This window comes from Prenolepis imparis, unplaced genomic scaffold, assembly GCF_030444845.1.
Source record: "Prenolepis imparis isolate NDT839.2.m4 unplaced genomic scaffold, iyPreImpa1.0 SCAF_8, whole genome shotgun sequence".
NCBI lineage: Eukaryota > Metazoa > Arthropoda > Insecta > Hymenoptera > Formicidae > Prenolepis > Prenolepis imparis.
In genome coordinates, this window is record NW_028141166.1 from 7,838,937 (window position 1) to 7,856,192 (window position 17,256).

The 17,256-nt window shown below is 30.4% G+C and overlaps 2 protein-coding genes across 7 annotated transcripts; both read right to left on the reverse strand.

The window, feature by feature from the left end:
• Positions 1–247: 247 nt before the first annotated feature.
• LOC145939949 (sorting nexin-4-like) lies at positions 248–3,791 on the reverse strand. Its single transcript, XM_083044620.1, has 10 exons — positions 3,557–3,791; positions 2,919–3,025; positions 2,573–2,789; positions 2,396–2,501; positions 2,201–2,310; positions 1,987–2,124; positions 1,431–1,641; positions 1,207–1,339; positions 1,021–1,135; positions 248–929 (listed from the first exon to the last, which is right to left on the reverse strand). Exons 1-10 carry the CDS (start codon positions 3,635–3,637, stop codon positions 879–881), a joined length of 1,269 nt encoding a protein of 422 aa, XP_082900746.1. The 5' UTR covers positions 3,638–3,791; the 3' UTR covers positions 248–878.
• Positions 3,792–5,126: 1,335 nt separating this feature from the next.
• On the reverse strand, positions 5,127–14,198 carry LOC145939510 (synaptic vesicle glycoprotein 2B). 6 transcript variants are annotated; one of them, XM_083043848.1, is made up of 13 exons: positions 13,299–14,197; positions 10,107–10,262; positions 9,964–10,026; positions 9,438–9,599; positions 8,210–8,372; positions 7,702–7,823; positions 7,204–7,448; positions 6,669–6,826; positions 6,367–6,568; positions 6,160–6,274; positions 5,843–6,002; positions 5,605–5,732; positions 5,128–5,490 (listed from the first exon to the last, which is right to left on the reverse strand). In XM_083043848.1, the coding sequence occupies exons 2-13, from the start codon at positions 10,180–10,182 to the stop codon at positions 5,420–5,422; spliced, it is 1,665 nt and encodes a 554-aa protein (XP_082899974.1). In that variant the 5' UTR covers positions 10,183–10,262; positions 13,299–14,197; the 3' UTR covers positions 5,128–5,419. The 6 variants fall into 6 exon arrangements, with proteins under 6 accessions (XP_082899975.1, XP_082899974.1, XP_082899972.1 ...); XM_083043846.1 differs by having other exon boundaries at positions 10,107–10,445; XM_083043849.1 differs by lacking the exon at positions 10,107–10,262 and having other exon boundaries at positions 5,127–5,490; positions 13,272–14,198.
• Between the last annotated feature and the right edge of the window lie 3,058 nt (positions 14,199–17,256).

Consider the following 17,256-nt stretch of genomic DNA (forward strand, 5'->3'; position numbering starts at 1 on the left):
GCGACGAGAAGAAATAATTATATACTTATCTATAATACATAATAATATCATATGAGAGAATTTATACAAAATATATTTAAAATTTAAAAGAGAGATATATATAGCTAATAAAATTAAATTTACACATGTATATAAGAGATCATATACAATAATACGACATAATCTAGTAATAAATTCACAAATAATTCTATGAAAATATTTTTTAAATAAGAAAGATTCGTATTGTAAATGCCAACAATATCTGATAATAACAATAATACTGAAAATATATGCCATGGATAAAAATATACATAATAAATACTTAATAAATAATGGACATTGATTTTTTATAATAACAAATATATTATACATTTATTCAAAAATAAATATAATTTTGCATGAAAAGATTAAATCAAATTTAATAGCGAAAATATATAATTACCCAAAGTGCTTCAACAACATAGAAAGAAAAAAAGTGTTTAGAAAATTACATCAACATTACGATAACATCTGCCATCGTTTGCATATAGTAAATTTTATCAGATACGATAAATTTTCGTATCGCATTTTGGTTTGATGTATACACGATTAAGTACAATCTCTTTTTCGCGCATCATTGATTGTAATTGATTATTCGTGCCCGCATAAGCGGTGTATTAAATACATATAAATATTTAAATAATGTGTTTTGACATATTTATGTATATTCAACATGAATTATATACGTACATAATATTACCTATACATAAGACATTAATAATAATAACCATCATATACATCGATATGATAGAAGAATAAGCGTAGGGCATGAATGAACTTACAGATGCAGGAATGTATATCGCACGAAAGACGCGGAAACGATTATTGTTCTGTGACAGTCTGCTTCGCCATAAACACGTTTACGGCATACTTTCGAGACAACCTTTGATGTGCTGCCAAGCTTGGAGACCCTGTACCAATGAAAAACATAATTTAACCGTCATAAAAATCAACGGGCGAAATGAAACGAGAGTAAAAAGTATTATTAAATTTAATATCAACCTTCCTAGCTAATTTAAATTGCAAGATGCAGTAAGCTGCCAAAATCTCTTTCAGATCGATGACCTTTTGATGTTGGAATCTCTCGATATCCATCATCGCTTTAATGGAGAAAGACCTGTAGAGAGATCACCGATTTATTAAAATTACACGTTTACGAGTCTAAAAGTTTAAGAGTCTGTCTCTTACTTTAAATCTTCGTCCACTTGTTTTACAGCTTCATCATGCTGCGCGATTCGCTGTTCCAACTGAAGAATCTTCAGCTCGCGAACTTCCTCCGTGTCCACGGAGCCAAATAAGCGTGACATCAGACCGGCTTTACCTTGAACACAAGAAAATTTATAGTTTTCCTTCGGAAAAAAAATAAAATTCTAACTCTACTTTGAACATACAAACAAGGTATTTTCCAATACCTTGCATAACTTTTTCCTTCTGTTCGAATGTGGCGGTCAAGGCATCGTGTGCCTCATCCTTCGCAAGTTGCAGGGCTTCCCTGCGTCTAACTACAGCCTGCAACGCCGATGCACCGAACAGCCATTCCTTCAGCTGATCAGCTATGAGCTCTTCCTCCTCGAGAGTGGTATCTATCGTTGCCGCTAATGAGTCCAAGTAGTGTCCCGATTTCTAAGAAAACAGGCTGTCATGCGGTGTTTTGCAATTTTTATACTTTTTATTTTTAAACTTTTTTCTCTTCTTTTATCGAGTCGCTCTTACTCTTAGGCCGGTATTCATAGTCCGATCTTATATTTAAGATCGTCTTAAGTCCGAGCTTGAGATGCTACGCAGCCATTTGATTGTTGAATGGGATCTTAAGTCAACCTCTGACCAGACTTAAGATGATCTTAAATATAAGATCGGACTATGAATACCGGCGTTACAGTCGCAATGTTAATAAATAAACTCGAGAATTCTGTGTTTATCGACACGGCTACAATTACAATGTCACTTCTGTAATGCAGCTAAGAATACCTGCAATCCATCGCCCATCTCTCTCTCTATCGCGCTCCATTCGCTGAAGACGCGCCCGTAATTCGCGTGCAACTTGTACAGACTGTGTTGCTTTTCCACGAGACGTGCACGCACTCGCAGAAGATTGCACAAATTATTCTGCAAGGTTGTGTACAACGGTATCGTTATGTGATTGCATAAACATATATTATATATTTTAATTTGAAGTGCATACCTGCAGCTCAATTCCATAATTTTTTATAGTTTCAAACCGTTTATCCGGTTTTCTTAAACGCACAGCTACACTAAGCGCTTTTAGTTTCGATTCTGCAATCTGCAGATACCCTATGCAAAAATAATAAATGTAATTATAGATATAATAATCTAATATAATAATTTTTAGTCTGTATAATTCGTAGCAATAAAATACCTGTTTCTTTAACACTTTCTCTCCAATCATCCTTCTGCTGGAGAAATCCCATAAAATGTTCATCGCGCGAAAGGATAGGATGTGATGCCACTCTTATAAGAAAATTCTATATAAAAATATTTTTCTGATTAATATTCTTGCTACAATTGTTGAAAATATAAGTCGAAAAAAACGTACCTCAAGACCAGCTCTTCTACGATCGACAAAGTCGGGATCAAATGTATCAGTCGTCACTTTTTGCCACGCATATAAAACTTTCTTCTCCGGTAATGGTGGTAATACAATGTAAGGATAAGAAATTTCCAAGTAAGCGCGGAGCAATTCAAATTCGGTATATCGTCGCCATAATGAGCTTATCCTAGTTAGCGCGTTTTTGAAATCTGGATCAGTGATTCTGTAAAAAAAAAAAAAATAAGTAAAATGTGACACACATACACACAACAATATGTTCAAATATATAATTATATATAATCTTAATTTGCAATAAAATATTATGTATTTATATTTTTATTTCTTTACTTACTTAGTTTCAATGAGATACACCGTGTAGAATTCTCTTAGATTAAGTGCCTTATTTGCTCTTTTTTCAGCTTCTACTACTGAGATCTCCATGTGGTCCAGCAAACAATCCTGGGATATATTATAATATAAATTCAATTTCCACACACAAATATTTACGTAGATTTGAAAGACATGCTTATTCTTTGTCTCTTTCGTTATCACTCGTACAGGATGTCGCGGTTTTATGGAGATACAATGGTATACACATAGGCAACAGTTGTATTCACACCAAAAACACAGATATACGAGGGTATTGAGAAACGAATATGTATGTATTTATATGTGTGTGTATACACATATACATAGACACATCACGAAGCAAGTCAGTGACACCGATTGAGAGACGCTGCGCAGTACTGATGATCACTGCGCGCGACATACATTTGTATTAATTAAAAAATTCGCAACATAATTAAAAAATTAATCAATCAATTTAATATTTCTTCGTCTGATCCGGAAGTGTACTCATTCTTCCCAAAATTCTGGAGTCGTACGACGATTCTACAACGACAAACGTGAGATGCGACACGAGTTTGGAAAGGCGAAGCGCTATCGATTTGTCAGACGAATATGGAAAACAAGCTCCGAAACTCTCTTTACCTCTTTTCGCGTCTCCACGGCGGTCATGTTGTTGGCGTTGGCCTCCCTCTGATAGTTTCCGTTCTGAAAAACTTCTTCCATGATCCCGACAAACGCGTGCAACTACCTGCGGACCTAGCTAAGTCAGCAAGACTCCAATTTAATTCTTCACATCACGTCGGGTCGCTTGAGCCAGACCAGCGATCACCACTTCACCACTGTTGTATCGACACTGGCACGTCGGAGAGCTGGTAAAAGCAAGCTGTAACATTGCGCACGATCGGAGAGCAGGTAAAAGCAAGCTGTAACATTGCGCACGAGCATAGCAGACCGACCAAGAATCCAATCCATTATAGCTAAGTTAAAACACAAATTCATTCAAAATTTATACACAAAAAAAATAAAAATTTGTAAAATTATAAGAAAAAAAATATATCTTTTATATCTCACATTATAATAAAAAAATACATATACATATATACCCATAACATATGATAGAATAAATTATTTATTAATGATTCTTAAAAATATTTTTTATATTATCACATTATTTTATAATACAATTTTGCTTTACTTAAGAAATGTAAAGTCAAAATATCAGTTAAAATAGATAACTATAAAAAATTTAAATATAATCAGCATTATAAGAATAAGTTATTATATAATTATCTTAATTATTTACATAATTAATAATTGTATGTACAATTAATAATAATTAATGCGTTTTTATAAAATAAATTACATATAATTAATTATATGTAAATAAAATGCTTCTTTTTTTAAATGAATTATTCAGTCATGTTCTCCAGTCTATTTTAAGACAACGAATCTACTTACAATCTATAATTTACATCTATAATCTACAATCACTACAAATCCATTGCCTGAAAATAAAATAAAAATTCGTCACTGATCGATGAGCAATAACGGAATTAATGACATTGAAGTTACGTTGATCTATAACATACAAATATAGAATTCAAATTATGACAGCGCTGAAAATAATTAATATTTAAAAAAATTATTATTGTACGCCAAATTTTAGATCCGATGGGTACCCAACAGCAACCAAATAATTAATATTTCATAAAAACTATTATTTATTAATTAATAAATAATCAATATTTTACAGTTTTCAGTCACTTCTATATCTTTCGACTTAATGATTCATATATTATTTTGCAATTTCAATTCAAAATGACGAACAAATTATATTTAAATTGTACTTAAATTATACTTAAAAATTCAAAATTAAATGCAAAATATATTTTAATTTAAACATTAGTAAGAAAACAATTATCGCTCGTAAAGATAAACAGTTGAAACAGTTATGTAATATTGCTATATTGCTTCAATTTTCAATTTAAATAAATAAATTTTGCTGCATGTATCTTGCATTGCGTGCAAAATAGAATAAAGATGGATATTAGTAATAAAATAATTTTATTACATATTTTACATTGTGCTATTCATATTTCATATTTATTTTACAGTTTATTTCTTTATTTTATTTTCGTTATGCTTACATATAACAAAAAATTATGATAAATATTGAGATCGATTCTGATATATTTAATGACGCAGAATTCTTTAAAAATACATTTTTCTGATATATATATATATATATGCATATATACATTGTGCGATTGTACAATCTACTCATTACATGAGATATATAAAATACAAAGATAAGAAGACATAGATCTTATCGATTATACATATGCGAGCATGTTTATTTACATGATGGAAAATATTGCACAGATTTAAAAATTTTAATAATAACAATATTTATTAAAACATATAATAACAAAATTATATTTACATATCGACCCTATGAGAATAAAGAAATGAAACATATAGATACAGAATATATCTGTAAAAAAATTAAACAATATCCTTTGCTTTGTCGTCATCTTTTTTCTTACGAGGTAGTATAACAACCAAAAATGCAGATACTAGAACAATTTTAAATATGTTTCAAAAATCTTTCATATATATGTAAACACAAAATCTCATATTTATATAAACACAAAAAAAACGATAATTTATATCTAATCTATTTTCCTTACTTAAACAAGCCGAACCAATCATAATAAATGGACCTAGGCATGATAAATTGAATAAAACGGGGAATAATAAATTGCCTATTACTGCACCTATTCTTCCCATCATCATAGTTATACTAACTGCCATGGTTCTGTTTGTGGAAGAAAATAATAAAATATAAATAAATAACAATTTGTTTACACATTTAAAATTTTAAATACTTTAAATTAATTTTTTAAATATTTTAAGTTACTGCCATACCTTAAATATGTAGGAAAATTGTCAACGATAACATTTATAACAGCCGCACCACCTATACTCGACATAGCGACGAATACCGAAGATAATCCGAGAATGCCATTAGTATCTTCGGTCCAATAAAGCGAACCACAACAGGCAGCAGCGACGACGAAACAAATTGCTGCAAAAGTATGATAATTATAATATAATTACAGATAATTATAAAGATTTTGTAGATTGGAAAATTACAATATCGCAAACATTATTTTTTTCAGCTGATTTGATAAATAAAGTCACTATTTATGTATTACTAATTATTAATTGCGTCGATATCTTACTCATCAGTTTCTTTTTTCCAACTACGGTAATCAAAGTACCAGCCAAAGTATAACCAATTACACCTGTAACGGCGATAACGATGGAGTTAATGAAGACTCGAGAATTTAACTCCGTCTGAAATTGATATACATATAATTGATATTTCTCGGATTCGTTTTCCACATAAATTGCGATCAAATATTATCCACATCAGAAAAACAGCTTACCGGAACGCATGCAACTGTGCCATTATTCATTGTCTCATTGACATAATATCGAGTTGAATTAAGATGCGATTTTTCTTGGATTAACATGTAACAAAATGAAGGCTGCAGACCTGATATATGACTGTCATTTTTCATGAGAGTGCTCTTGTAACTCTCGATCATCGCAAACAACTGTGGCATCCAAAGTCGCAGCGAGTTCGACCTGCACAGTTGCAATTGGGGAATCTCATAAATTGTATTTATTTATTTTTTTAATTAAACTTAGAAAGAAAGAAAGAGAGAAAGAAAGAAATCAAATCAACCCTATCGTTCCTCCCAGCTGTATCGTTGATATAAGTATCAATTTGAAGATATTGGGTGACAAGAAGAGAGGTTTCATCTGTCTTAAGCTGCTGCACAATTTTTCCTGCATACATTCCCCAGAAGATTTGACGGAATATTCTTCCTCGAGAGATTTGATCTGTCATTTAAACGGCATCGTTAACAAACTCGGCCGACAACCGCATTACTATTAATAAATTCAATGGTCTCACAAATGCAATGCGCAATTATCATGCATGTTTTATGCCATCAAAGTAATTTTAAGTTTAACATTTTTACAAATTACATTATATTTTATTCGCTACTCGATTGCTGATGCAAAATTATTCGTGGCAATAAATGAATAGTTCGATCAAGGAGCTTAATTTTATGCTGATTTTAATCGGCACTGGACTACGCGCGTTCCAAAATATATTAATTCTTTTCAAAACTTTTTTCAATTTGTTTTCAAATTACAATAAAGTGTCTAAATATATTATTATTTTTGAATAAAATATATTGTTATACAATAACTACCGGATATGTGTCGGGGTCTTTTCCGGTATTAAGTGAATAAATTTTCTTAAAGACATTCAATGCTTCATTGTGTCGACCTTTCATGATAAGAAAGCGCGGACTCTCTGGGAAAGCACAAAGAGCAGCGCATGCTAGAAATTCTGGTAAAGAACAGATCGCTAAAAACACTCTCCACGAATTTATTTCTATAGTTTGGCTGAAAAATGTAATGTCCCATTTCTGAGGTAGTATAAGCCATGCTATACCTAGAAGAATAAAAAAATTATATTTTATTTTATGCAAATTTATTTATTACAAAATATTTGCATATTTATAAAAAATAAAACTGCATGTCTTTTATTATTTTGGTTAATTTTTTAAATCAATTTTAATTCTCTTGGTACTTAATAAATTTCACAATGTACAAGATTATAATTATACGCATTGCAGGCTTAAAAATCGTTGTATAATTCAATCCTCTGTTGATTCTCAGATAAGGTATGTCAAGGTTGTACTTACATGGCAGGGAAATATTTCCAAGCGAAAAGAACACGCCAAGCCACATGTATGAACGCGATCGATGAACTTCGTCATGTATCTCTGCCAAGTACGACATAAGTGCTGCGTATGGGCCAGATATACTGCAATTGATTAGAATGTTAACTCTTGTGTAACATTTGTGTTGTATAATTTATTCTATTTTATTCTACTTTCTATATATATGTATAAAATATGTGTAATGTGTGTGTGTGTGTGTGTGCATATATGTAATTATAATATTATTAATTTTTCGTAATCAGATTGGAAAAGCAGAGCGAATAAATATAGAATATTTATTAAATATTAGAAATTTATCAAATATTCAAATTTAGTTATAAAAGAATGAATATTATAGTCATTACTGATATAGTATTAATAATATAATAATTGATTAATATAATAATTGATTAATTACTCAATTACTGTTTACTTATGCATAGTATATGCATATAACATCTGATTGCAAGGATCATCGATTACAACTTACATAACGCCATCGAAAAATTTGAATATTATTAGAAGCCAAGAGGTGTGCGAAAAACACGTTGCTAGACTTATTAGACCGCTAAATAAGTAACCATAGAACATTAGTTTCTTACGGCCAAACGTGTCGGCCATACAACCCCAGAAAAATGCCGTGCTAATCATTCCTGAAACAGATCGGCAAATTAGTCGTTTCTGCCTTTGCAAGTATTCCGCCAGAAATTGAATCTTAAGATAAAAAAATGAGAGAGATAATGTGCAATCAAAATTGAACATTTACATAAAATGCGTTATTTTTCTTTTAAGCGATATTATTTCCGTATTTATGATATCCTACAAACTTACGACAAAATCAATGTCGGATTATTCGATAAGTACACACCTAGGGGCCTCTAAGCTGAAAATTTTAATTTAAAGATGCTTGACTTTTTTCCTGTTTTATAAGAAATTCTATAATCGGGAATCGTGAAACGCGAGATGCACATTTATATGATGCAAATATAACTATACCTCCAGAGTGTGTGATTTTTATATATTCTCTAAGTGTTATGTAAAATTAATTACTATTTAAACTGCGTCTCACACTCTTATATTTTAAACTTCAAAAAAGATATTTATGTAAATATTCTGTTTCCTAATGAGTCTCATTCTATATATTTTCTAAAAATTTTTAATAAATTCAACAAATATATTAATGGCATTTATTAGTGACAAACAAGAATAGATATATATATTTTCTGATTTTCTCTTTTTCTCTCTCTTGGCAAATAAATCCTTTTATTAAAAATAATTTTGCAATAATAAATCTCTTGCGTTATTTTATTATTAATAAGATAAATAACAATGCAAGATAAAAAACATTGTTATTATCATTGAATTAGAGTTCTCTTGAGTTTTTGTAAGCAAGGAGAGCCCCCGGGATGGTATCATGAGGCTCATGAAGAGCCTTAATCCGCCACTGGTCAAGCTGCTCGCGCGAATCGTAAACAATCGTAAGCGAAAATAATTCGACCGATCGGATTCGCATGCGACAAAAAATAAAATGGTACGGTATTTACCGTGGGTTTATGTTTGCCCTCACTATTGCCTACAACAAACCGGGTACACCGCACGATAATCATATAATACACTTTAAGTGTGCTAAACTCTGGCACTCTAGGGCTCTCATCGAGCTCCCTCGCATCTGTAATAAACTGTTGTTATGCAATTGCTAAGCGGATTGAAAATACTACCTGCGTATGCCATCGAGTTCAGCAATCCCTTGTCGAACATAGTTAGCTGGAGATCACATTCGGCGGATGGTAGTACGTAAGACATCACCGATGACGAGAAAATACTAGAGAAACTGGCCGGGAGCATCGCCAATAATAATAAGTAATTAAATTTTCCATAATCTAAGAAGAAAAGTAGACATATATTAATACAATTAAATAATTAAATTAATTCTGTTCAATACATTGTGCCAAAAGTTCAAAGATCACATATTAAAGTGATGGATCATCTTGATAATTTGTCACCTATAATATAATAATATTTCCCACATCAATATTAATATTTACATAAATCGCCAATAGCGATTTAATCAACTGCTATATAAATATTCGTCAAAAAATTGTTTAAATTAAAAATAGACATATTATACAATTTATTTTTTTTGCGAAGTTAATAAAAATCGTGATGGTGAACTAACATGTTAAACAAAACGATATCGCGAAATATATTGAGAATTATCATAATTATACGAAAATCTTTACTTACCTGTTGCTTTAATTGCCCGTTCGAAATCTGCTGGAGTCGGATTTTCGGACTTTGCTTCCTCATCTATAAACAATCACAGCACTGAGGTAAATCATGATAAATGTGGCTGTTTTAGATTTGTAGAATTAAAATTGATATTACACCTGACTGACGACGCATACGTCTGTATTTAAATGACGTATATGTCGTAAGTAGATGAAGAAGGCGTTCAAGAATCATTTTTCCTGCCACTTATCACGGCCACTCTCTCGCAATTAATTTCGCATGATACTTCGGTATATCCGTATGGTCACGAGAAACTGTCAATATTGGCACACAATATTGAAAATGTCGAAAATATTTCCATTTAAGACAAGACTCTCAAGGTAGTATTAATAACATATTTATGTTGTTTTCCTGTATCACAAATTCGTTCGGCGTCGTTCGACATATCACTATATACCTCATTTGTTTATTCGTCGTCAATGCGATTATCGTATCATCTTAATTAAATAAGAGAAACAAGAGATTTTTATATATATATTTTACGCAAGGAACTATACAGTCTTATAAATCTTGCTTCGCGAAAAACGTAGGATTAGTGAAATATGCTAATGCATATTTGATTAGATACTTCCAATTTGCATAACATTCGCAAGTAATCACGTAATTATTTTGTTACTGAAAATTACACACGATCAAGAAGACAACGCGAACGTCGCGTGACGGAGTGAGCTCGACTAATGGTTCATCGATGTAAAATTATTCGATAATATTCGAATATATATCGATTTAAAAAATTAATTAATTTTATTAATATAAATATATATATATATATTTTATTAAAATTAAATTAAGAACTGCAATATTTTAAATAATAATAATTCAACCATAAGTTAATTTTAGACACGTTTAAATATACAATGCATGTGATACAGTAATGCACATTCATTTCTATTATTTAGACAGTAACAATAATGTTTAAATATTTCGCAGTTCTAAATTGATAATCATAGCGTCTATGAATTTTTTTGCCATCAGAGTTAAACTTTATTTCTATAAGGTAAAGTTTGATGCAAATAAATAACGATATCATGCGCAACATTCTCTATACGCGATATATATTTTATTATAAAAAATAATTTAAAATATATTATTATTTGATTATTACGGATAAAATATATAATTATTGTATAATTGTGAATAATTACAGATATTATTAAATATTTTTTAAGATCTTAAAAAATGTAAATTGTAGTACAATTAGGTATTTTAATTAATTTTACATGCAAGAGTATTAGAAGTAATATTAAAACGGAAGAACATAAGAGAAAAATTAAAAAAACATAGATTAGGTTATAGATAAATTAAAAATAAAACGGAACATAATAGAAAAATTATAATGCATTGATTGTCACACTATATTCATCGACAATCCTATCATGTTATATTTATGCACCTGTTAAAAAAAAGCAATAAAAATTAACAATATAAAAATAAAACCATAATTTAAATAAATGCGATTTTCCATAGAAAGATTATTTACTCAACTAATCTTTCGATATAAAAATACATAATATTATTTGTAATAAAATTCACTATAAAAATACTATCATCTTAGTAGGCGCGACACGGCTGTCGGTGAAATGCATATGTTTTAATGTACAAATGTCAACATATACGATAGTTAATCATGTCATCTTTAAGCTGACAATGACTATATTTCTTACTCACCTGTTCTTTGCATCTATTAATTTCTTATAGAATAAAAAAATAGAGTATTTTTTTAAACCACGTCTAAGATGATAAACACATTGCAATTAATATTTATTAGAAAGTATATCAATGGGTCCATACTTTTTTGTGTTAACTTTATCAAATTTGCATCATTTCCTAACGCATACTTCATAGAGATTGCATTCTATAAGCTCCGATTCATATTTTGCATCATGAGTTGTCTGTTTTTCGTTAGTATAATGCAAGGAATAAATAAACTAAAAAAATAATAATGTTATATAATATAAACAAAAATCACTAATAGATTTAAATTATAAAATTGTTTCGGTTACCCAGTGATCGACGATAACATAAATCAAACATTTACAAAAAAAGTCAGCGAACTTTCACGCTTAAACCACTCGTTCATTTACGTTGCATAAAAGATTAAAAAATGTTATATATACAGGGTGTCTCAGAATTAGCGGATCACCTGTTAATGGCAGATTCCTAGGATCATTTGGAGACGATTTTTCCTCAGCAAAAATGTCGAGGAAAGCCATCATTTTTTGCATGTTCCCAATTTTTGCCGTCGTGTATCTTTGTAACTATTGTAAGCCTTAAATTAAAATTCTATTAAAGTAAACTCTACCTTAAATTAACTAAAGAATGTGAATTTATTATTATTTTATTTCCACAAGGCTTAGTTTGCGAAAAACCCTTTATTTTCAATCGCTTATAATTCGAAAATTATTGGTGTCTCGACATTTTTGCTGAGGAAAAATCGTCTCCAAATGATCCCAGGAATCAGTCATTAACAAGTGATCCGCTAATTCTGGGACACCCTGTATAATAATACACCATTGTGACCATATATAATAATACACCTTTTGATAGACAAGAGATTTTTATAAATTTGTTGCATTAAAAAAATTAATAAATATTAATTTATAAAATTAATTAATATTATTTCGCAATACTCTCATTAAATTTGAAGTAATAATTTTTTCTTCTGATATTTTTCTTTTCTAACGAAGAGAAATAATTAAAATTTATGATTTCCTCTCAGTTTCGCTACAACCTGTAGATTCAATTAATCAATAAATTATAAGAACTATCTTAAATATCGGAACAATATTATCTCATAACAATACGAAATGTTTTTAAACATGCAATTTCATTTTGTCTAATAATAATACTTGCTGGGTAGCTTATTATTTCATAATGCGACGAATAACATTGCTGCAAAAGCGGAAGTTAAAAACGAAAAAATTCGATAAGCCTATATAAAAATATCTCATTATTTCTATATAAATATGTGCTTAATACAAAATATGTATATAAAAAATAGACATTAAATACAAGAATAATAAATAAAGTTGTAATTAAATAAGGCATAATTTCTTTCAATAATTTGCTAGAAATTAAAGGTGCTGTCGAGAATACAAATATACATGTATTCCTTTTAATCGATTAATATAGATTAAATTGTTATTAATTAATTGCTATAGAGAGAGAGGGGGGGGGCAACAATACAATTTTGTCATCCAGAAAGAGTTGGAAAACGTTAAGATAGATAATAGATAAAATATGCAATAAATACACGATCATACTTAATGAGAAATTTGGCGACAACTTGCCTTCAGATTTCATCGGTGACTTCATTAAAATATCTTTGTCTATCACTTCTTCACTTATTATGTGAAAAACTTGCGAAATAAAAGAAATCAAAGTTGCGAAAAATGCAGCGATCGGGAGTGCAAGTACAACAAGCTCGCGATGCGCTACCGCAACTTTTATTCGCTTTGTTGGACACCGCGCGTGCACCACCTCGAGGACACTTTTTTGGGGTACACTTCCTCAATCGCGTGTATAATGATGCGCGACAACCGCTAAACTGATTGATTCGCGAGAAAAGTGTAGCCGAGGCAAAAGAAACGCGAAGAAGACGATGACGATTAACGACGGTGGGGCGACGATCAGGAACAGGTTCCTGAAAGAATCTGTACAATCTCGCGTATCGGGGGGAAAAAATCATCTCCCGCATCCACGCGTACGAGGGAGGGTGAGTCAGGTAAAAAAGCTCCTTGTTATCGTTTATAAATCACTAGATGAATCACGTCTGATGGCAGATAGCGCGAACACAAACATTCGCTTGGCTCGCAAAATCTACATGTGTTCCTTACTAGGTCATATATTTATAATAATCAATTCTTGAGCGATCCAAAAAAGTTTTAAGAGATACAAAAACTGCGTCTGAGAAATTAGGATATTGGTTGAGATATATCTGTGTATCATCTTATTTTTCTGACAGGATACTGTTAGACATACTTGTACTGTCTTGTGTGGAATTTCGCATTACAAGATTTAGAATCGGCATTTAGCCCGAAAATTAATGCTTAGTGTACTTGTAGTTGCATAGTAATACTTGTTTGATTGCTATACCGGTTCGCTGGCGCCGAAGGCGATGCAAACGTGTGTGATGCAAACATGTGCATTCTCTGCCGAGAATGGCAAAATGTTGTGAAAAATATATTGTCATGAAAAAAAAACACTAGTGTCGGTCAAAAAGAATCAGAGGAAAAAATTGTAGTAGTAAACATTCACAAGTTTCTTTCAAATATTATAATATTATAATATGATGCATCATAATTATATAATAATGCACAAGTAAGAGAAATAAATAATGCTTACAGTGGCATATTTAGGATTTTATTTCGGGGCAGAAGGGGGGTTAAAATTCTGAGAGAACAATTACATTAAATCAAATCCACAATTAACATTAAGCAATGAAGATTTCGCTATAAATCTGCTTAATAAAATAGTGTTCTATAAGTGGAAATGTTGAACTTACAATTAATCGATTAGATTCCTCGGATTTCGAGGGAGGCTAAAATTCGACAACCCCTCCCCAACCCCTCTCCCATAAATACGCCACTAAATGCTTACATCTTACATACATTCGATTCTCATCGATGTCTTTCCGTTCGAAAACATTGCACTGTCAGATCTTTCTTTTTTCGTGAATTCACTTTTCTCGTGTGTCATTGCAGAAACAATACTGAGATCAGTATCGTTATAAATCTGTTATAAATCTTGTAGTACATTTTATCACTGTCTCGCATTATCAAAACTCGGTAAACAAAAATAACGATATGAAATTACGTAAATTTCATCAAATTTTTATTCCTTGCCTGGCAACTGTATATATATTTAGTCATCTTGTGTCAATCATATATACAAAGAAAGATACAGAATATCGAAATATGTACATTTTCACAGTTTGTGTTTAATTGCCGTAAAACCAACGAAATAAATAAGACAACTCATCAGAAAGATGAACTAAATGCTTTGAATAAAAAATCAATAAATAACCTGAATAAAAAATGACAACACCTATTGCTAAACAAATAGCATACTTATTGTTAGACAGCCTGATTCACATCTTATCTTCATGCACAAACACATCGTAATTTTTCGATATTTCCTTAATTGAGCACGACACATGATATTCGGAAAACTAGTGAATTATCATCAAGATATGACAAATCATTGTAAATTCAGATGTCGAGAAAGTTACGAAAAAACAGATTTTTCGAAAAAAAACTGCTACATTACATTAATCACAAATGAATACTGCAAATGTCCCTGTTTATTAATACGTTAGTATAAATATATATTTATATAATCTATTGAATATTTTAACATATAATACGACTTGAATGTTATGGAATGCTTTTATAAACATCTGTTAATTATCTCTCTATATCTTTTTTACGAAAATACGTTTTAGTTTCTGTAAAATATTTGCACTATTTTTAATTATAATGTGTAAAAACATAAAAAATCAGGAAAGAAAAATTCGTGTATAACATTATATTAATTGCGTGTAATACGCAAATAAGTAATTATGTACAATGTATAATTATATATGTATAAATATCTGTGAAAATAAAATGGTAATGATTAAAATTACGACTGACAATTTGTAGAGAAACGGGGAACAGAATGATGACTTCAATACATCGCTTGACTTTGCTTACGTACTCTTCGATTTTAATCGAAAGACCTTAAAAACCGATAATCATGTTACAAAGTGATGATCTGCATCGCGCTCAATCATAATTGCGACTGAAAAAAGCAAGGGATTTCGCCCTTTTTTCTTCGAATAGGATCACCTAAACTAGCTATACTAGCTATAGTATTTCTGACGAAACTATTAATAAAAATTGCTTTATACTAGATAAATTATTCATAATTCAAGAAATGTGTACGTTATAATATGCTAACTTATGTTAACGTATACAATTCTCGCCTTTTTTTCAGCACCTAAAAAAACTGGAAAAATCAAACTTGTTAATTTACGCTTATCGCTAACAAATTTGCATTTTTAATTCGCTTTCGATTGATTAACGCAGCTTCAATAATAAATATTGCAAACGCGACATTAAAACGTATTTCGTAATAAGATTATTGCTTAGATAACGCATTATTTATCCTGATTAAACACGAATCATTAATATTCAGTAATCTATAGTCCGTATACATTATAGAACTAATTATTAGCGAAAGGTGCAACAAAAAAGCAACATATAAAATGTCTATTATCAATAACATTCATGGAAAGAGTGCATAAAACCTCATGAAATACGTCATTAAGTGAAAACTCGCTGAAATGTCCAAGATATCGTTCCCAATCAACAATATCTGCTCGACTAATTATGTATGCAAGTTCTTCCTCTACGTATAAAACAAGAATCTAACGATATAATTCTCGAAACATTTGTAAATGCATCAAATGATAATATTTATCACGCGACGCGTAATTTAGAATTGATCTGGCGAACTTCGGTAAACACGCAATTTATTTCCGGCATCAATCCTGCGTTTTATTACTGCACTGTCTGCGAGAGAAGAGAATCAATCAGTCGGCATTTTATCTCGTGGACTAAGAACATATAAAAGATATCCCAAAAAGACCGAATATCTTTTTAATGACAGATTCTTTGACTAAATTCTTTGGCTGGTGTCAACTTTCGATTTCGGAAATTTTTAGTTGTACTTGCAAAATAATTTTGTATATTCTAATAATTTATAATTTCCTTAATTCTGCGAAAAAATAATATTTAGAAAATATGTCATAGAATTGCAAATATATAAAAATGCAAAGATATAATCTCTCGATAAATATTCTTAATAACACATATGTATAATAAAATTTTACGTCTATTAAAAATAATGAATCAGAAAAAATACGATTATATTGCATGATTTTTTAAGATTTGAGATATATATGTACATGTAATAAATCATATAATAAAAAAATAATTAAGTCGTTCAATACCGACTTGAAATCAGCTTATGCTTAGCAGTTTTATTTTGAAGCTATCAGCTTACGAAAGAAGGAGCGCGTGTTTTCCTATGAAGCATATATAAGAAGACTTTGCACCGTGAATGCAAATAACTTTTAAGATTGAGTGTCAAGAAGATCGTTGGCTCCATTGTTGATATATGTCATTGGTCACGAACTCAAACGCAGCATAAAATGGAGCAGAATGTTCCAAGTTTAGAATAATTATTCGCGTTAGTATAAACAAA

Excerpts from the sequence above, each read along its gene's own strand:
- LOC145939949 (XM_083044620.1), bottom strand. The coding sequence starts at position 3,637 with ATGGAAGAAGTTTTTCAGAACGGAAACTATCAGAGGGAGGCCAACGCC. Across the intron at positions 2,311-2,395 it reads AGAAAGTGTTAAAGAAACAG|GGTATCTGCAGATTGCAGAA; the intron begins GTATTTTATTGC and ends ATTTTTGCATAG. Across the intron at positions 1,340-1,430 it reads GAAGGAAAAAGTTATGCAAG|GTAAAGCCGGTCTGATGTCA; the intron begins GTATTGGAAAAT and ends CTTGTGTTCAAG.
- LOC145939510 (XM_083043848.1), bottom strand. The coding sequence starts at position 10,182 with ATGATTCTTGAACGCCTTCTTCATCTACTTACGACATATACGTCATTT. Across the intron at positions 10,027-10,106 it reads ACGTATGCGTCGTCAGTCAG|ATGAGGAAGCAAAGTCCGAA; the intron begins GTGTAATATCAA and ends GATTGTTTATAG. Across the intron at positions 7,824-8,209 it reads AAATTTTTCGATGGCGTTAT|TATATCTGGCCCATACGCAG; the intron begins GTAAGTTGTAAT and ends AATCAATTGCAG.